Source organism: Hemitrygon akajei, chromosome 1 (genome assembly GCF_048418815.1).
Source record: "Hemitrygon akajei chromosome 1, sHemAka1.3, whole genome shotgun sequence".
NCBI classification, from domain to species: Eukaryota; Metazoa; Chordata; class Chondrichthyes; order Myliobatiformes; family Dasyatidae; genus Hemitrygon; species Hemitrygon akajei.
The window spans coordinates 5,673,319-5,694,883 of NC_133124.1; the positions used below are offsets into that span (position 1 = coordinate 5,673,319).

Genomic DNA, 21,565 nt, shown 5'->3' on the forward strand with positions numbered 1-21,565 from the left:
AATTCATTGTCACAGACGGCTGTGGAGGCCAAGTCTTCGGGTCTGTTTAAGGTGGAGGTTGATAGGTTCTTGATTAGTCAGGGTGTCACATCAAAAGATCTTTAACAGCACCATTTATTCCTAACCTTTCAAATGTTGATTGGACTAGATAAGAGTGGATATAATGAGGATATTTATAATAGTGGAGGAGTCTAGGACTAGAGGGTACAGTCTCAGAAAAGAGGGACAGAGATGAGGAGGAATTTCTTTAGTCAGAGGATGGTGAATCGGTGGAATTAATTGCAACAGACAACTGTGTTGGCCAAGTTATTGAGTATATTTAAAGCAGGCTGGATGGGCCAAATGGTGTAAGTTTGCTCCTATATCTTATCCTCTTATATGCCAGTGATGTTGGAGAGGTCTGATTTGAGTTCTTCAGAGAAGAAACAGGCTTTGGCATCATCCAACAATCCGCTGGAGGAGCTAGGTGTCACAAACAGAATGTGGGACTCGGGGTTTGGGGAGGGGGGGGGGGGAAGGAATTTTATAGAATGTGTTGCAATTCTTATTTACGTTCACATTGGCAGTGCTATGAGTTGGCCTCCAAACTGATGGTATGAACATTGATTTTTCCAATTTCTGGTAATATTTTTTCCTCCTTCCCCTTCCCTCTTCTTCAATTTCCCGCTCTTTCTTTCTAACCTCTTCTCACCCAGCAATCACACCCTTCTGGTAGCCTCCCTCATTCGCCTTCTCCAATGTGTTCCTTCATCTTGCCCTTCTTGAAGTTCACAATCAGCTCTTTCATCTTACTGCCGGTGAGTGCCAGGTTGTTGTTGCAACACCACTCCACTAGTTGGCTTATCTCACTCCTGTACACCCTCTTGTCACCTTACCAACAATAGTTGTATTATCAGTAAATTTATAGATGGTATTTGAGCTATGCCTAGCCACACAGTCATGGTTTTATAGAGAGCAGAGCAGTTGGCTAAGCACACACCCCTGAGATGCACCAGTGTTGATCGTCAGTGAGGAGGAGATGCTATCACCAATCCGCACAGATTATGGTCTTCCGGGTTAGAAGTCGAGGATCAAATTGCAGAGGGAGGTATAGAGGCCCAGGTTCTACAACTTCTCAGTCAGGATTGTGAGAATGATGGTATTTAATGCTGAGCTATAGTTGATGAACAGCATCTTGACATAGGTGTTGTGTTTCAGCACATCCTTTCTAAGATAAGGGACCCAAATCTGCTCACAATACTCCCAAGTGAGGCCTCACCAGTGCTTTATAAAGTCTCAATGTTATTTACTTTTATTTTCTAGTCCTCTTGAAATAAATGCGAACATTTCATTTGTCTTCCTCACCACAAACTCAACCTTCAAATTAACCTTTAGGGAATCCTGCACAAGGACTTCCAAGTCCCTTTGCACCTCAGTTTTTTGTATTTTATCTCTATTTATGAAATAGTCAACCTTTTCATTGCTCTACCAAAGTGCATGACCATACACTTCCCAGCACTGTGTTCCATCTGTCATTTCATTGCGCATTCTCCTAATCTGTCTTAAGTCCCTCTGTAGCTTCTCGATACTTCCTGAAAACTACCTGCCCCTCCACCTATCTTTGTGTCGTCTGCAAACTTTGCAACAAAGCCATCCTCTACATAGCACCATCCAGAGACAGAGAAGCAGTTTCAGCGACAGATTACTATCGATGCAATGCTCCTCAGACAAGATGAAGAGGTCAATACTCCCCAATGCCATTAGGCTTTACAATTCTACCGCCAGGACTTAAGAACTTTTTAAAAGCTATTATTAATGCTTTTTGAGATAGTGATTTAGATGCATATCATATTTTTTTACTGAGTTAAGTATTGTATGTAATTAGTTTTGCTACAAAAAGTGTATGGGACATTGGAAAAAAGTTGAATTTCCCCACGGGGATGAATAAAGTATCTATCTATCTATCTATCTATCTATCTATCTATCAATTCCATCATCCAAATCATTGACATATAATGTAAGAAGGCCTATAATCTTGTAGCTTATATTCATTCCCCTCCCTCCACCCTCTTATTCTAGGATCTTCCCCCTTCCTTTCCATTGCTGAAGAAGAGTCTCACCCCAAAACACCAACTCTTTATTCCCCTCCATAGATGCTGCCTGACCTGCCAAGTTCCTCCAGCAATTTGTGTGTGTTACTGTATGAGCTGAGAGTTGCTTTCACACATCATCATCTTTACAACAATTTTCTTTGTAGGTCAAGGTTGACTTGATTGACTTGGCTGAGAAGTGCTGCTGTGATATGGATTTGAAGGCAGAATTGGAGAGATCTTTCCTTTCAGAGCCACCCTCCCCTGGTAGAGCCAAGGTGTCCAAGGGCTTTAAATTGGGAAAACATAAACACGAGACCTTCATCACTTCCAGGTGAGATGTCAATAAACTTAACAGCTTTCATTTGATATACACGGTTAAGAAACAGGAAAATAAATTGAATCTTCTGTTGATGCCGTACATTTATACATATTGTATGAATATAAAACCAGATTATACTTGGCTTTTGGTTATCTATTATCCCATATTGATGTGCCAATTGTGTGGACTCAAAATTCACATCTTCATGTTTGTAGAGAGAACTTCTTAACTCTTTAAGGTGGTTCTCTTATTCCACTACTCACTTTTGACTAGTTTTATCAATATTCTAAAATACATTAAAACTGTTCTTTTTCTTCCCTCAGAACTGAATAAGGTTCAAGTAATTTCCACTTTCCTAGCCATATTATTGCAATGTGAAAATAGTTTTCTTATAATGTATGGCTTATTTCTAGTTAAGCTGGAAATATGGGCTCTTTTCTGATCATCTTTTTTGGAAACATCTTTGCACATCCACTCTATCTAGTCTTCAGTCATTTGAAAATTAAAAACTCCAGATGCCTGAAATCCCAAGTTAACAATGAAATGCCGAAAACCTTCAGCAGACTGTGCAGCATGTTGAGACTAAGTTCACTCATTTATATGTGATTTCTAACCTTGTCAATTAATTTCAATCTACTGATTACCCAGGAGATTTTTGAAGCAGCTAAAAACCCTTTGAAAGTAGCTGGTAGTGAGAGGCCATTTGAATGCTCCAGGGATTCATTTTGTTGTCCATCTTGGTTTATGAGCTCGATGAGGCCACACTCAGGTTGGAGAAGCAACACCTCATACTCCACGTCTGGGTAGCATACAAGCTTACGACATGATTTCTCCATCTCCCAGTAATTTCTTCCCCACTTCCTACTCTTCTTCTCCCTTTTTTCCATTCCCTGTTTTGGCTTCCGTCTTACCCATAAGACCATAGGAGCAGGATTAGGCCTTCAAGTCTACTTTGCCATTTTACCATGGCTGATTTATTATCCCTCTCAATCCCATTCCCCTCCCTTCTCCACGTAACCTTTGACACCATGACTAATCAAGAACCTATCAACCTCTGCTTTAAATATACCCAATGACCTGGCCTCCACAGCCGTCTATGGCAAGGAAATCCTCAGATTCACACGCTCTGGCTGAAGAAATTTCTCTTTAATAATAAGTCAGCCATGATGGAATGGTGGAGCAGACCCAGTCTGCTGAATGGACTAATTCTGTTCCTGTGTCTTGTGGTGCTATCTAATAATTTGCATAGTAGAACATTGTAGAACTATTTAAAAATTTTCTGTGATTTTTATCTACGCTACAGTGGAAAATCAGAATATATAGAGCCCGCTAAACGCGCTCATGTGGTACCACCTCCACGAGGACGAGGCAGAGGGGGATTTGGGCCGAATTGCCGACCTCACGATATATTCAGGCAACGGAAGCAGAATACAAGTCGGCCACCCTCAATGCACGTGGACGATTTTGTTGCCGCAGAATGCAAAGATGTTCCTTCCTCTGGGCCGCCTCCACCAAAGAGGGCAAATAAAGGGCTGCAGAAAGCTCCTCGTGGTGGGTTCTCTGGGAATAGGGGACGAGGTGTCTTTCACAGTCAAAACCGCTTCTTCTCGCCTCCTGCACCCAAAGGTTTGTTAATATTGTCCATTGATTTAATATGATACAGTGTTTGCAATATATAAATGTATACAATTCATGATTTATATATAGTATAAATGGAATGGCTTGGTTGTGTAGAAGTTAGCGCCCCCAATTTACAGTGGCAGCGATAAGCTCGGATTCAATTCACAAGGCTGTCCATAAGGAGTTTGTACGTTCTTCCCATGACTGTGTGGAGTTTAAGGTGCATTTATTATCAAACTACATATACCATATGTATATATAAAGATTAAATAATACATTGAACATAAATTGCAGAGTCCCTGAAAGTCCTCCGGGTGCTCCAGTTTCCATCCACATTCCAAAGACGTATGGATTAGGATCAGTGAGTTATGGGTATGCTGTGTCGATGCCAGAAGTATGGTGGCACTTGCACTCTTTTCCCCACAGTGCTTGTGTGCATACTAGCTACTTCCTGTACCTATTAAAATGGCACTGAGTGTATGTTCGTGGTTAGAAACATAGAAAACCTACAACACAATACAGGCCCTTCAGCCCACAAAGCTGTGCTGAACATGTCCTCACCTTAGAACTACCTAGGCTTACCCTCTATTTTTCTAAGCTCCATGTATCCATCCAGTAGTCTCTTAAAAGACCCTATCGTTTCCGCCTCTACCACCGACGCCAGCAGCCCATTCCATGCAGTTACCACTCTCTGCGTAAAAAAAGCTTACCCCTGACATCTCCTCTGCACCTACTTCCAAGCACCTTAAAACCATGCCCTCTCATGCTAGCCATTTCAGCCCTGGGAAAAAGCCTTTGACTAACCACACGATCACTGCCTCTCATTATCTTGTACACCTCTATCAGGCCACCTCTCATCTTCCATCATTCCAAGGAGAAAAGGCCGAGGTCACTCAACCTATTCTCATAAGGCATGCTCCTCAATCCAGGCACCATCCTTGTAAATCTCCTCTGCACTCTTTCTATGGTTTCCACGTCCTTCCTGTAGTGAGGTGACCAGAACTGAGCTCAGTACTCCAAATGGGGTCTGACCAGGGTCCTATATAGCTGCAACATTACCTCTTGGCTCTTAAACTCAATCCCACGACTGATGAAGGCCAGTGCACCGTACACCTTCTTAACCACAGAGTCAACCTGTGTAGCAACTTTGAGTGTCCTATGGACTTGGACCCCAAGATCCCTCTGATCCTCCACACTGCCAAGAGTCTTGCCATTAATGCTATATTCTGCCATCATATTTGACCTACCAAAATGAATCACCTCACACTTGTCTGGGTTGAACTCCATCTGCCACTTCTCAGCCCAGTTCTGCATCCTATCAATGTCCCGCTGGTTTTTTGCTGCTGTACCCGATCCACTTGAAGTTTAACATGTTGTGCATTCAGAGAAGCTCTTCTGCACACCACTGTTGTAATGCAATATTATTTGAATTACTGGTACCAGCTTGAACCAGTCTGACCATTCTCCTCTGACCTGTCTTATTAACAAGATGTTTTTGCCCACTGAAGTTCCAACTAGAAATAGTCTTTAGGAGACTGTTGTTTGTGAAAATTCCAGATCAGTAGTTTCTGAGATACTCAAACCACCCTATCAACCACCAATAAACATTCCACAGTCAAAATCACTTAGATCATACTTCTTCCCTATTCTATTTGAGCTGAACAACAACTGAGTCTCTTGACCACATCTGTATGGTTTTATAAAGTGATGAGCAGGTGTACTTAATAAACTGGCCATTGAGTTCCTATCCAAATTCTCCTTTCCTGGCACAATTTAAAGCAGGGTTTTGTACACTTTTTAATGTCATAGATCCCTACCATTAACTGAGGGATCCGTGGACCCCAGGTTAAGAAGGAAACATGGTAACAATTCTTTCTGGCCCAGTGAGTCCTAGCAACCCAAATACACCCATATATGACTAGTTCACATACTAACCCGTAGGTCTTTGGAGTGTGGAGGAAACTGGAGCGCTAGTAGGAAATCCACACGGGAGAACGTACAAAGTCACTGGCATTGTAATAGCATTATGAGAGCTACTGTACTACCTTTCTGCCCTAACTTCTCCTTTATTAGATGCAGTTTTCTCCCAACTGATTATGAATGTAATATGCAGTGGGGTCTGGTTAATTAGGACCAGTACATTTTGGTACAGTTAACTAACTGGCTGCCCCAATTAGCCAAATTTTCATGGATTTAGTTAAAAAGGTATAACAAGACTACTATTTAGCTGAATAACAAATTATGTATTTAAATGAAATAGAAAACAACTTAGAACACTACTATTACAGTACTATAAAACTGTGTATTAGTTCCTAATAGTTACTATCGGAGGAATTCATCCAGTGTACACTGCCTTGTTCTTTTGATTGACTGTAAATGAACAAGGTCGACGCAGACGCCTAGTGTAGATAATGGACTGCCTCCATACACTGCTTTTGATGATTACATCCTCCAAATCCTCATTTTCATTGTAACGTTCAGGATGATTGCAGATATCTTGAAATTCTTTGTAGTACCTAACCTGTTGAAGTAGTAAGATTGTTTCATTTTTACTCCCGTCCGTTTCTGGCATCTCCAAGCCTGAATGCTTGAAAACACGGTGAACAATTCTGAATTGACACTGCTTTATTTCTTGCCAACTATTAATGACAGGAATCACTGCTTTTTGAACATAAGTACATGCAACTGACGCTACTTAGAAACTGTTCTTTCTAAGCATGGTGTAGTGTCTTAACGGGCCCCACAGGTGGGGAATAGGCCAGTGGCGAGAGTAGAAGTGACAGGCTTTGGCTCATTCAGGCTTCGGCGAGGTAAGTGGGTAGGTGGACCTCATTTTTGGTTTTTCTTTGCATTTATTTTGAGGAATAGAGAGCACGTTGGTAGGGTTAGTATTTTGCTCTGGGTGTCGAATGTGGGAATCCTGGGAGTCTTCCAGTCTCCCAGATCTCCACATCTGTGCCAGATGCACGGAGATGCAGCTCCTGAGAGACTGTGTTAGGGATCTGGAGCTGCGGGTTGATGACCTACAGCTTATTAGGGAGAGTGAACAGGAGATGGAGAGGAGCTACAGGGAGCTAGTCACCCAGAGGCTGCAGGAGTTAGACAAGTGAGTGACAGGGAAGCGAAGGGAAGAGCTCAGATAAAAGAGAGCACCCCTGTGGCTATCACCCTCGGTAATCATTATCTCGTTTTGGATGCTGTTGAGATGAGTGACCTGACAGAGGACGACCACGGTGATCGGGTCTCTGGAACTGACCCTGGTTCCGCGGTGCAGAAGAGAGAGATGAAGATGAGGGATGCAGTAGTCATAGGGGATTCCATTGTGAGGGGAACAGACAGGAGGTTCTGTCAGGATAATAGAGATAGCCAATGGTGTGTTACCTCCCAGGTGCCAGGGTACGGGATGTCTTGGATTGGGTGCAGAGTATTTTGAAGGGAGAGAGTGAACAGCCAGAAGTCTTGGTACATGGTGGTACCAATGTCATAGGTAGAAAAAAGGGGGAGATCCTGAAGAGAGAATTCAGGGAGTTGGGTAGGAAGCTGAAAAGCAGGACCTCTAGGGTAGTAATCTCAGGATTGCTGCCTATGCCACATGCTAGTGAGTGCAAGAATAATGTGTGGCTGAGAGACTGGTGTAGGGGTCAGGGCTTCAGATTCCTGGATCATTGGGGCATCTTCTGGGTGAGGTATGATCTGTACAAAAAGGACAGGTTACACCTGAACCAAAAGGGGTCCAATGTCCTAGCAGGAACATTTAATAGAGCTGTTAGGGAGGGTTTAAACTAATTTGGCAGGAGGATGGGAACCAGAGTAATAAGGCTGAGGAAGGGGAAAACAGAAATAAATCAAAGATAACATGCAACAGATTATAGAAAGAACAGGTAGGAGATGAGGCTTAATCACAGCCAGTGGGATGAATTACAGGGCAATAGAGGCGTGGTGCAGTTAAAACAGAAAGCAACAAATACTGGGCTGAAAGTGTTAAATTTTAATGCACGCAGCATAAGGAATAACATGGACGATCTTGCAATTCAGCTACAGATTGGCAAATATATCGTTGTGGCCATCTCTGAAACTTGGCTAAAGGATGGCTGCCATTACGAGCTGAATATCCAAGGATATACGGTGTATTGAAAAGATAGGTTAGTTGGCAGAGGGGGTGGTGAGGCTTTGTGTATAAGAAATAATATTAAATCTGTAGAAAGAGATGACAGTAGACAATAGACAATAGACAGCAGGTGCAGGAGTAGGCCATTCGGCCCTTCTAGCCAGCACCGCCATTCACTGTGATCATGGCTGATCATACACAATCAGTACCCCGTTCCTGCCCTCTCCCCATATCCCTTGACCCCGCTATCTATAAGAGCTCTAACTAACTCATAGGATTGGAAGGTGTAGAGTCTCTATGGGTTGAGTTAAGAAATGGCAAGGGTAAAAACACCCTAATGGCAGTTGTATTCACGCCTCCAAACATCAGCAGGGATGTGGATTACAAATTACAGTAGGAGATAGAAAAGACGTGTCAGAAAGGCAATATCATTATAATCGTTGGGGATTTTAGCATGAAAGTGAATTAGGAAAACCTGGTCAGTACCGGACCTCAAGAGAGAATATGTAGTGTCTAAGGGATGGCTTTTTAGAACAGTCTATTGTTGAGCCCAGTAGGGGATCGGCTGTGCTGGATTGGGTGTTGTACAATGATCCAGAAGTGATAAGTGAAGGTTAAGGAAGCCTTAGGGAACAGTGATCACAATATGATCAAGTTCACATTGAAATTTGAGAGGGAAAAAATAAAATTCAATGTGTTGGTATTTCAGTGGAATAAAGGAAATTACAATGGCATGAGAGGGGAACTGGCCGAAGTTGACTGGAAAGGGACTTTTGCAGGAAGGACAGCAGAGCAGCAATGGTTGGAGTTTCTGTGAAAAATGAGGGAAGTGCAAGACAGATATATTCCGAATAAGAAAAAATTTTCAAATGGAAGAAGGACACTACCATGGCTAACAAGTGAAGTCAGAGCCAAAGTAAAGAGAGCCAAACAAGGAAGCCAAAGCAGGTGGAAAGATAGAGGATTGGGAAGCTTTTAAAAACTTGCAGAAGGAAACTGAGAAGGTCATTAGGAAGGAAAAAGATGAATTATGAAAGGAAGCTGGCAACTAATATCAAAGAAGATACTAAAAGCTTTTTTAAGTATATAAAGGGTAAAAGAGTCAAGGGTAAATATAGGACCAATACAAAATGGTGCTGGAGATATTGTAATGAAAGTATTTTGCATCAGTCTTCACAGAGGAAGACGTCTGCAGTATGCTGGACCATGAAGAGTGTCAGGGAAGTGAAGTTTGTGCATTGAAAATTACGACTGAGAACATGCTCAGGAAGCTTAATGGTCTGAGGGTGGATAAATCTCCTGGACCTGATGGAATGCACCCTCGGGTTCTGAAGGAAGTAGCTGAAGAGATTGTGGAGGTATTAACGATGATCTTTTAAGAATCGATAGATTCTGGCATTGTACCGGGTGACTGGAAAATTGCAAATGTTACTCCACTATTTAAAAAGGGTGGGAGGCAGCAGAAAGGAAACTGTAAACCTGGTAGCCTGACATCAGCGGTTGGGAAATTGTTGGAATTGATTGTTAAGGATGAGATTACGGAGTGCCTGGAGGCACATGACAAGATAGGCCAAAGCCAGCATGGTTTCTGGAAAGGAAAATCCTGCCTGACAAACCTACTGCAATTCTTTGAGGAAATTACAAGTAAGGTAGACAAAGGAGATGCAGTGGACGTGGTGTACTTGGATTTTCAGAAGGCCTTTGACAAGGTGCCGCACGTGAGGCTGCTTAGCAAGATAAGAGCCCGTGGAATTACAGGGAAGTTACTAGCATGGGTGGAGCATTGGCTGGTCAGCAGAAAGCAGAGAGTGAGAATAAAGGGATCATATTCTGGCTGGCTGCCAGTTACCAGTGGAGTTTGGTGGTCGGGTGTTGGGACCACTGCTTTTTACGATGTATGTCAGTGATTTGGACTACGGTATTAATGGATTTGTGGCTAAATTTGCTGATGATACGAAGATAGTTGGAGGAGTGGGTAGTGTTAAGGAAACAATGAGCCTGCAGAGAGACTTAAATAGTTCAGGGGAATGGGCAAAGAAGGGGCAAATGAAATACAATGTTGGAAAGTGTATGGTCATGCACTTTGGTGAAAGAAATAAACGGACAGACTATTATTTAGATAGGGAGAGAATTCAAAATGCAGAGATGCAAAGGGACCTGGGAGTCCTTGTGCAGGATACCCTAAAGGTTAACCTCTAGGTTGAGTTGGTGGTGAAGAAGGTGAATGCAATTTTGGCATTCATTGCTAGAGGTATAGAATATAAGAACAGGGATGTGATGTTGAGGCTCTATAAGGCACTCCTGAGACCACATTTGAAGTGTGCAGTTTTGGGCTCCTTATTTTAGAACAGATATATTGACATTGGAGAGGATTCAGAGAAGATTCATGAGAATGATTCCAGGAATGAAAGGGTTTCCATATGGGGAACATCTGGCAGCTCTTGGGCTGTATTCCCTGGAGTTCAGGAGAATGAGGGGGGGGATCTCATTGAAATGTTCAGAATGTTAAAAGGCCTGAACAGATTAGATATGGCAAAGTTATTTCCTGTGGTGGGGGAGTCTAGGACAAGAGGGCATGACTTCAGGATTGAAGGACGTTCATTTAGAGCAGAGATGTGGAGAAATTACTTTAGTCGGAAGGTGATAAATCTGTGGAATTTGTTTCCACCAGCGGATGTTGAGGCCAGGTCATTGGGTGCATTTAAGGCAGAGATTGATAGGTTCTTGATTAGCTATGGCATCAATAGGTATGGCATGAAGGCAGGGGAGTGGGGATGACTGGAAGAATTGGATCAGCCATGACTGAAAGGCGGAGCAGACTCGATGGGCCGGATGGCCTACTTCTGCTCCTATATCTTATGGTCTTAAGTGCATGTGACTGAAGCCAGTTAGAACCTGACAACAGTCTCCTGCCCCAAATAAATTATGGGAATCCCAGTTATTTTCTTAATTAGTTCTTGTTTTCTCAGCGTTGGCCCAAATAGGCAGCTACCCCGATTAACGGATGCCCCAATTAACTGGAATCCACTGTATATCTAAAAACTTCTTTTCACCCACAAAAACAAATTATCTTTTAAGGGAAAAATACATCTAACCACAGTTTGTAAGTTGGTAAATGATTTGGAGGATGCATCCAATGGTCTTATGGATTTTGCAGATGCTGGAAATCCAGCGTAACATACAGAAGACACTGCAGGAACTCAACAGGTCAGCATGCATCTTTGGAAAGGAATAAAGAATTAATATTTTGGGTCGAGATTCCTCACCCAGTGTAGAAAGGAAGGGTCTTGATTGGACAATTTATTCCTTTCCATAGATGCTGCCTGATCTGCTGAGTTCTTCTAGCATTTTGTGTGAACGTTACTTTGTAAATTGGTGTCACTTTAATTTCCATTGCAGTTTAAAGTGGTGTAAAGTGCCAGTTATTGGAGAATATTTTGATGACCTATTGCTAAGTTATATCCATGTTTTAGCTCAGGAAGATGCAATATTTTCATTCAATGACTATAGGCTTAAGTTAGGTGCAATATATATGGTGCATTTATTAATCTTTTTACTCTGTCTCTCTGTAGAAGGTCTGCCTTTTATTCCAGGTCATGCTGTAGGACTACTGCACCCCAGCACCAGAAATCGTAAGTAATTTGTTGTCTAAATCTGCATATGGGGTAATACGTTGTTTCAAGTGTCCAGTCAAAAGAATTTATAACTCACTATCAGTTATAATTATTAATCATAGTTACATTTATCAGAGCTTATTTGGGCAATAAATATCTTTCCTTGTATTAGGTGTTTGACTGTAATTGCTCCTATACCTTATTCCATCCTTCATGGTTATTGGCGCAAAGGGGCTTGAATCCATCCCTGACTAATGATATTAAATTTGATTAATTCAAAGTCAATTTATTATCAAAGTACCTGTATGTCACCTTATACAACCCCGAGATTCATTATCTTGTGAGCTTTCACAGTAAATACAAAGAAACACAATAGTCAGTGAAAAAATGCACACAAGATGGACAAACAATCAATGTGCAAAAGATAACCAACTGCAAATACAAAAAGAAAAATAATATTATAATAATAAATCAGAATCAGGTTTATTATCACCGGCATGTGATGTGAAATTTGTTAACTTAGCATCAGCAGTTCAATGCAACACATAATCTAACAGAGAGAGAAAAAAATAATAAGTAAAATAAAGCATAATAATAAACAAGTAAATCAATTACATATATTGAATAGATTTTTTAAAATGTGCAAAAACAGAAATGCTTATATTAAAAAAATGAGGTAGAGTCCAAATACATGAGATGAAGAGTCCTTGAAAGTGAGTTCATAGGTTGTGGGAACAGTTCAGTGTTGGGTTAGCGAAGTTATCCCATCTGGTTCAAGAGCCCAATGCTTGAGGGGTAATAAATGTTCCTGAACCTGGTGGTATGAATCCTGAGGTTTCTGTACCTCCTCCTTGATGGCAGCAGTGAGAAGAGAACATGGGCTGGATAGTGGGGGGTCCCTAGTGTTGGATGCTGCTTTCCTGTGTAGATGTGCTCAGTGCTGCGGCTGTGTGACTCAAGGGTCTATTTATTCTGTGCCATATCACTAAAAATAACTAAAATGAAATGATTCATGAGCTTGGGTTACTACATATTGTGGCTCCAGAACAAACGTCTTTCCACCAGCTTTCACATTCAAATTACCATGCCTGAATATGACAACAGTATCCATCTGGCTTCACCTTCTAGCTTGTCCTCATTCCCCTCCCCGCACACCTTCTTCTGGCATTTCCCCTTCATTTCCAATCCTGATGAAGGGTCTCGGTGAGAAACTTTGACTCTCCAGAGATGCTGCCTGACCTGCTGAGTTCTTCCAGCAATTTGTGTGTGTTACTCTATGTTAAATTGTCTGATTTTCCAAAATTCTTTTTCGAATTCAAAACTATATACGTTTCAGATTCTGATTTATCACGTACAGGGAAACTTGCAGTGAAATGTCTTGTTTGGGTTAACAAGCAACACACCCGTAGATGTGCTGAGGGCAGCCCATGCATGTCGCCACACATTCCAGCGTTAAATTAGCATGGCCACAATGTTCAGCAGAACAACACAGAACACAACAAGCAACAAAACAACAACAACAGCAAAGCAATCTCCCTCCCTCTCCCACCCACACGCACGGACAGCTCTCCAACTCCAGGACAGGTCTCCAGCCCTGCAGGCTTCAGCCACGGGCTAAGACTTTGGGACACCTGATCAGCTTTCGAGCATTGATCTTCAGTTTCGACCCTTGGACTAGCCAATGATGGAACCCCATGGCTTGAACTCTGAGTGTGCCAACTGACCGGTCCTTGTGCCTCCTGATCTGGTGGCTGATGAAATAATAAACTGGTGACGTTAAGACCATAAGATCATAAAAGATAGGGTCAGAGTTAGGGTCATCAAGACTGTTCCACCTTTGATAACAGCTGATTTTTCTCTCTCAATTCCATTCTCCTGCCTTCTCCCCAAAACCTTTCATGCCCTGCCTAATCAAGATCCTATTAACCTCCACTTTAAATATATCCAATGACTTGGCCTCCTTAGCCAATGAATTGCACAGACCCGTCACCCTCTGGCTAAATACATTCCTCCTCATCTCTGTTCTAAATGGACATTGTTCTTTTCTGAAGGTGTGCCCTCTGGTCCAGACTACCCCCACTATAGGAAACATCCTTTCCACATCCATTCTCTTGAGGCCTTTCAATATTTGATAGGTTTCAGTGAGACCCCCCCCCCCCCCCACCCCATTCTTCTAAACTCTAGTGAGCACAGGCCCAGAGCAATCAAATACTCCTCAGTGTTAACCATTTTGTTCCCGGGCAATTGAGATTTAGGCTGGGTTGCTATGGGTTCTGACCCTGAACTAATTTCACCAAAGTTCATTGTATTTAGAGGTAAATTTAGTGAATGGAAATTAAAATAACACTTGAATCTCGCATTTTTCACAGTTTTGATCATGAAGTCCAATTCATGTGGTGTTCTCTAATTTTACTGTATAATGTTAGCCTTTATTTTGAGAGGAGTAGAATATAAAAGCCAGGATGTAATGCTGGGGCTTTATAAGGCGTTGGTCAGATTGTACTTAAGAGTATTGTGAGCAGTTTTGGACTCCTTATCTAAGAAAAGATGAGCTGCTATTGGAGAGCATCTAGAGGAGGTTCTCAAGAATGATGCTGGGAATGAAAGAGTTAGTGAAGGAAGAGCATTTGACAGCTCTACTTCCTGGAATTTGGAAGAACAAAGGGAATCTCATTGTGGCCTAGATAGAGTGGTGAGCTGAAGGCACAGCCTCAGAACAGAGGGCATCAATTTAGAACAGAAATAAGGAGGAATTTTTTTAGCCAGAGAGTGGTGAATCTCAGAATCAGGTTTATCATCACCAGCACGTCACGTGAAATTTGTTCACTTAGCAGCAGCAGTTCAATGCAATATATAATCTAGCAGAGAGAAAAAAAAAGTAAAATAAAACAATAAATAAACAAGTAAATCAATAACATATATTGAATAGATTATTTTTTAAAATGTGCAAAAACAAGTACTGTATATTAAAGAAGCTGAGGTAGTGAAAAATGAATCTGTGGAATTCATTGCCCCAAACTGCTGTGGGGGACCAAGTCATTGGGAAATTTAAAGCAGAGGTAGATGGGTCTTGATTAGTCAGAGCATCAAAGGTTAGGGAGAGAAGGCAGGAGAATTGGGTAGAGGGATAATTAATCAAAGCGGAATTATTTCCACTGGATAAGGGAAGACTTGGATCAAACTTTTAGTTTTAAAGGATTCTGATGGAGATGTTTGGAGAATTTTCATTTACAAAGTTTGGTCACCAATGTATGCTCTGCCTTTGGAGTTGCTAGAGAGAGATATATGAGGTCATAGAGCACTACAGCACAGAATCAGGCCCTTTGGCCCTTCTAGTCCATGCCAAACTATTCATCTGTCTAGTCCCATCGACCTGCACCCGGACCACTGGACCATAGTCCTTCATACCTCTCCCAATGATGTACTTGTACAAATATATACAAACTTATACAAATTTGTACTTATACAAATTATACAACCTGCATCCACCACCCACTGGCAGCTCATTTCACTTTTCACCCTTAACTCATGACCTCTAGCTCTAGTTTCACCCAACCTCAGTGGAAAAAGACTATTTACATTTATCCCTCATCAATTTGTATATCTCTATCAAATCTCATCTCATTTCCTATTCAATCTTTCCCTATAACTTGGGTCCTGCAGTCCTGACAAGGTACTTGTAAATTTTCATTCTATTCTGCAGGTATGTGACCAAAACTGCACACAATACTCCAGATTTGGCCAAAAGCTTTCTTTATGACCCTATCTACCTGTGATGCAACTTTCAATGAATTATGGATCTATATTCACAGTTCGCTCTGATCTATCGCAGTCCTCAGTGTACCACTGTTCCCTGCGTAAGTCTTACCTTAGTTTGTCCTCCCAAAGTGCAACACCTCACCTTGTCTGCATTAAATTCTGTCTGCCATTTTCCTGCCCATTTTCCCAGCTGATCCAGATCCCTCTCCAAGCCGTTATAGTCTTCCTCGCTGTCCACTACACCCCCAATCTTGGTGTCATCCACAAATTTGCTAATCCGGTTTACCACATTATCACCCAGATCGTTGATTTGGATGACAAACAACAGTGGATCTGCTTGGCATCACTTGCTAAGTGAATAAAGTACATGCTCTTGTGCACTCACTGACTGAATAGTTCTAAAGTCTGTGTATGGAAGTGTGATATTTTGCTACAATTTGTTGTGCAGATAGAGGGTTGGATAAAGATGTGTGAGGAGTGTCGTACTCCAAGAGTGATACTGTTAATAAATTTTTCCTGGTTCCAGAAATGTCTACATGGCCTGTGCTTTGGATAAATTTGTCCAACAGGATCCATACCCAAAGGCCCTGTGTGTAGTTTCAAGATTCAAGATTATTGTCTTTTCCAGTACACGAGTGAAGGGGAACAAAATAAATAGCACACAAAAAAACACAGTAAGATAAAGAGCTGAAAATAATAAAAATAAAATAATAAAAAGCACAATAAATATAAATACATAATTTGAGGCGGTATGGTAGCGTAGTGGTCAGCACAATGGTTTACAGTGCCAGCAATTCCCAGCACTGCCTGTGAGGAGTTTGTACATTCTCCCTGTGGCTGCAGGGGTTTCCTCCGGGTACTCTGGTTTCTTCCCACAGTCCAAATCGGGTTGCTGGATGGTGCAACTCAAAGGGCCAGAATGGCCTATTCTGCACTGTATGTCAAGTAAATAAATAAGATAGCTTATATACATTGATTGAATGTCCATAAAGTGATGGTAGGTACAGGAGTGTCTGTACAGAAGGTGACTCTGAAAGGAAGTGATAAAGTAGTGGTGGTTGGGGTGTGGAGGTGTGGATCAGCCTTACTGCTTGGGGAAATTAACTCTTTGAGTTATTCTGGTGTGGATGCTTTGTAGCCTCCTCCCTGATGGGAGTGTGACAAACAGTCCCTGAGCAGGGTGAGTGGGGTGCTAAATGACCTTATCTACCTGTGACACCACTTTCAAGGAATTGTGGATTTGTATTCCCAGGTCCCTCTGTTCTCCCGCATTCCACTGTGTCCTACCTCTTACCATGTAAGACCTATCCCGGTTGGTCCTCCCAAAGTGCAACACCTCACACTTGTGTACATTAAATTCCATCTGCCCATTTTCCCATCTAGTCCAGAACCCACATTAAGTGGTAGTCTTCCAATCATGGTGTCATCCACAAATTTGTTGATCCAGTTTACCACATTATCATCCAGATTGTTGATATAGATGACAAACAGCAATGGAACCAGCACCGAATCGTGCAGCACATCAGTAGTCACTGGCCTACAGTCAGAGAGGCAGCCATCTACAAAGACTCTGTAGCTTCTACTGCGAAGCCAATCTCTAATCCAGTTTACTACTTCATCCTGAATGCCAAGCGAATGAACCTTCTTGACCAACCTCCCTTGCGGGACCTTGCTAAAGTCTTAAGTAGACAACAACCACTGCCTGCCTTTGTCAACTTTCCTGGTAACTTCCTTGAAAAGCTCTATAAGGTTGGTTAGAAACGACCTACCATACACAAAGCCACATTGACTATCCCTTGTATGTCTGGTCCCTTAGAATACCTTCCAATAGCTTTGCCACTATTCACCAACCTGTAATTTCTTGGCTATTCTTAAGAGTCTTTCTTAAACAACAGAATAACATTAACTATTCTCCAATCCTCCAACACCTCACCTAATGCTAAGAATGTTGTAAATATTTTTGCTAGGGCCCTGCAATTTCTCCACTAGTCTCCCATGGGGTCTGAGGGAACAGCATGTTGGGCCCTGGAGATTTATCTACCTTAATTTGTCTCAAGATTGCAGACACCTCCTCTGTAATCTGTATCGGGTTCATGACCTCGCTACTGCACTTGCTCACATCTACAGACTCTTGTGTCCATCTCCCAAATAAATACAGATGCAAAAAATCCATTTAAGACCTCCCTTTCTTTTCATATATTTGTTTGTAGAAGCCCTTATGTTTCTTCACCTTGTCTGCTCGAGCAACCTCATATCTTTTAGCCCTCCTGATTTCCTCCTCAAGTGTTCTTATGCATTTCTTATACTCAAGTGCCTCAGTTGTTCCTACCTGCCTATACATGCTATGCATCTCCTTTCTCTTAACCAGGTTCTCAGTATCTCTCAAAAACCAAGGTTTTCAAGATCAAATCAAATCTTTTCAAGATCAGGCTGATAGGTTCCAGAAAATCAAGAATCTATCAATCTCCATTTTAAATATACCCAATGATATGGCCTCTGTAGGCACCTGTGGCAATGAATTCTACAGATTCACCACCCTTTGCTAAACAAATTGCTGCTAAATGGATGTCCCTCTATTCTGAGGTTGTGCCTTCTGCTCCTAGAAATTATAGGTTTCAATGTGATTTCCCCCCTCCCCCATTCTTCTAAATTCCAGTGTATAGACCCAGAACCATCAAACGTTCCTTATATGTTAACCCTTCAATTCCTGGGAGCATTTACGTGAACATCATCTGGACCTTCACTAATGCCAGCACCTCCTTTCTTAGATAAGGGGCCCAAAACTGCTTACAATACTCCATTCAATATGTCTTCCAGCAATGCAAACTATCTAGAGAAAAATAACATACATGCTAACGTGAATTTGCATCCTGCCCTGTAAATAATTTAATTCCCAGTCTGCCTGTAAATGTCAGATTCAGAACTGCCAAGCTTCCTGCAAGTGTTTGTCACTGCTGCTAAAATGTTTCACCTGCAGATTATTTTGTGAATTTAACAGTATCAAAATTGTGCTTTCTGATGAATAAGCAATTTTTTTAAAGTCCCTTTCATTTCTACAGAGTTTCATTTGTGCGCTGGTATTTCAAGCCCTTTTTATGCAGCAAAAAGTCAGGATGAACGGGGTACTATAATACTACATTTCCTACTTCTCTCTGTTTGCACAGTATTTAACTGTTAACAAAAATCAAGAAAATGCAACAGAAAAGATGGTGTCCTTCTGTAGAAGGAAGCCCATTACAGCGCTACTTACCCAGGATAATAGTGGGAAGCATGCGATGGTTTGGCTTGTAAATCAATCTCCCACTCCTCTGTGCATAGCTGTTTGTCTTCTCGTGGCTTCTTTGACCTTTTAAAACGTGCCATTTCCCCACCCCCTCGGGAAGCCCTGCTGTGTCTGTATTTAATGATTGCATGGTGAAGGTACACTCGTTACAAACATTAGACATTGAGGCAGCTGTTTTCAGCTGTAATTTCTGTTCTTTCTTCTAAAGCACTGTGTGTCCATTAGTTGTTTCTGGTCTGGTCTTTGAACAGCTGTTTCCTTTTCCCTTGTAGGAAGTTACAGCCGACGTGAAGGAGGGCGTGGCTCTGGCTGGAATGCACAAAACAGCCCCCGGATCATCTACGGTGAAAACAGAGGGGCTCAGGGCAACTTTAACAAAACACTTCCATCCAGGCAGCCGTCTGCAGGTACGACTGCCTACTTTACAAAAGTACATATGAATTGTTTGTTCATTATGTGCCATGTCATATGATGTGGCGATCAAGATCTTCCATGACCATGATTGTTCTTGGAAAAAATTTTCTACAGAAGTGGTTTGCCATTGCCTTCTTCTGGACAGTGTCTTTACAAGACGGGTAACCCCAGGCATTATCAATACTCTTCGGAGATTGCCTGCCTGGTGTCAGTGGTCACATAACCAGGACTTGTGACATGCAATATCTGGTCATACAACCATCCATCACCTGTTCACATAGTTTCAGGTGACCCTGATCGGGGGCTAAGCAGGTGCTACACCTTGTCCAAGCAAGACCTGCAGGCTAGCAGAGGATAGGAATGCCTTACACTTCCTTTGGTAGAGACATATCTCTACTGTGCCGTTCCTTAACGTGAATAGATAAATGAAAATCTAACAAATAGGTGTAGCATACAAACTCATGGTTCACTTACTAAATAGAAGTGTTTAAACTTCTAATGGCCAGAGACAAAGATAAGGATCAAAGATTAGCTTTATTTGCCATATACATTTACATGTATCAGGAATTTGCTGTAGTGTGCTGGTCAGGATGCGACATGCAACAAAAAAACATTCAACAATTCAACAATAAAGAATTATATAAAAATAAAGTTAGAACTGCACATATGGAATGAAATGTGCATAAATACATAAATATCAGTGTATATTTACAATTTAAATAACATTAAAAAGTGGTTATTTTAATTTTTATATATATGTTTTGCACTGAAAATAATTTGGAAAAAACTGATGGTTGGGTTGAGTTGTTCTTCAGTCTTGGCAAGTTACTTGCAAATGTTTTGTCACCATACGAGGTGACATCATCAGTGCGCTGTTAATTGTGGTGAAGTGTGAGCTCTACATGCATGGCCTTTAGATACTTGTCAATCAGCTGATTGGTCATCATGTCAGAAACTCTATTGTTGGCCAAACTGTGAGAAAATTATCAACAAGGATCCATAAGCATCAACTGGCTGTGATGACCAGTTCTCCTTGGTCTCTACCCGTGGAGATCAAGAGGGGCAGAGATTTGACTGGGCATCAGTGAAAGTCGTGGAGCAAGAAGACATGCGGCATGCAAGAGAATTCCATGAGGTGTGTTTTCTGTGAACAATTCTGTAAACAAACACGTAGATCTTATCCAATTTATGAGCTAATACAGGCAAAATTACTGATGCATGAAGTTTGCCACACAACCAATCAGCGATGAAATTTCCTCCCCACATCACAATAGAGTTTCTGAAATGACAACCAATCAGCTGATTGATTAGTATATAAAGGCCAAGCATTCAGAGGACACACAATTAACAGCACACTGATGATGTCTTCTCTAACGGTGTCGAAACATTTGCAAGTAAGTTGCCAAGATCGGAGAACAACTCAACCCAACCATGTATTGCACTGTATTGCTGCTGCAAAAGAACAAATTTCACGTTGCATCAGTGATGAAAAAACCCGATTCTGAGTTTATGAAAAAGTACGCTCCAAAGAGGCTTTTGATATAACTTACACAGTTAAATGATCTATTAACAAAAGGCATCTCAAAATGGTTAACAATTTTTGAAATGTAACTACAGAATGTTAGAAGTTGTAACATTCCTTTGTAGATAAAGTCGCTTTACTTGCTGCTCTATTTTAATAATACATGCTTGCCAATTGTTACCTGACGAGATTTGTTGTTCCAGGCTATCGACAGAGTCCCCGTGACCGTGCATCAAGGGGTCGAGGAGCAGGGCCATCGTGGGGAGGAGGTGGTTCCCGAGGAAAGTTCAGTGGAGGAAGTAGTGGAAGGGGAAGACACGTGCGATCATTTACCCGTTAAATGGAGATTTTCTCTTCATCCGTGAACAATTAAGTGTTTACCCACTCGACGGTGAAGTTGAAAGGAGTTCTGTAGTGGAGTACATGGCACTGATGGACCAACGTTTGACGCCAGTAAATTCTGGCAGTGGGATTTAGTTGAAAGAAGTGGTTATTTTTGTTGAAGAAATTTGGAAGATGTTGTTCTTTTATAACTGTTGAAATTTTAATAAACTTGATCAAAAAGATGTATTTCATAATTGATGAAACCCTGTGTATTGAACAAAAGCGGTTCCACGAATTTCATTTGAGCAGATTAACGCACACAAAATGCTGGAGCAGGTCATGCAGCATCGATGGAAAGGAATAAAGATTTGGCATTTTGGGCCGAGACCCTTCATCAGGACTGGAAAGGAACCCATTCTCCGCCATAACTTTTGATGCCCTAACGTATGTACCTTGTGTTTATGACTGTTAGCAATGTACTTTAAAACTGGAGGTTAAAGTAGGACATTTAGTGCCTTGGTACAAGATGT

The 21,565-nt window shown here is 41.6% G+C and overlaps 1 protein-coding gene across 3 annotated transcripts in view; it reads left to right on the forward strand.

Moving 5' to 3' along the window:
- Nucleotides 1–21,277, forward strand: part of virma (vir like m6A methyltransferase associated) — a 104,780-nt gene extending 83,503 nt beyond the window's left edge. For 2 of the 3 annotated variants that reach the window (XM_073026185.1, XM_073026264.1), the window contains exons 21-26: nucleotides 2,237–2,403; nucleotides 3,695–4,017; nucleotides 11,692–11,751; nucleotides 18,552–18,614; nucleotides 19,048–19,182; nucleotides 20,915–21,277. In XM_073026185.1, the coding sequence (XP_072882286.1) occupies nucleotides 2,237–2,403; nucleotides 3,695–4,017; nucleotides 11,692–11,751; nucleotides 18,552–18,614; nucleotides 19,048–19,182; nucleotides 20,915–21,051 (885 nt within the window). In that variant the 3' untranslated portion in view covers nucleotides 21,052–21,277. The remainder of the gene's footprint in view (nucleotides 1–2,236; nucleotides 2,404–3,694; nucleotides 4,018–11,691; nucleotides 11,752–18,551; nucleotides 18,615–19,047; nucleotides 19,183–20,914) is intronic. The other variant, XM_073026351.1, reaches the window with a different exon arrangement.
- The last annotated feature ends 288 nt before the right edge of the window (nucleotides 21,278–21,565 follow it).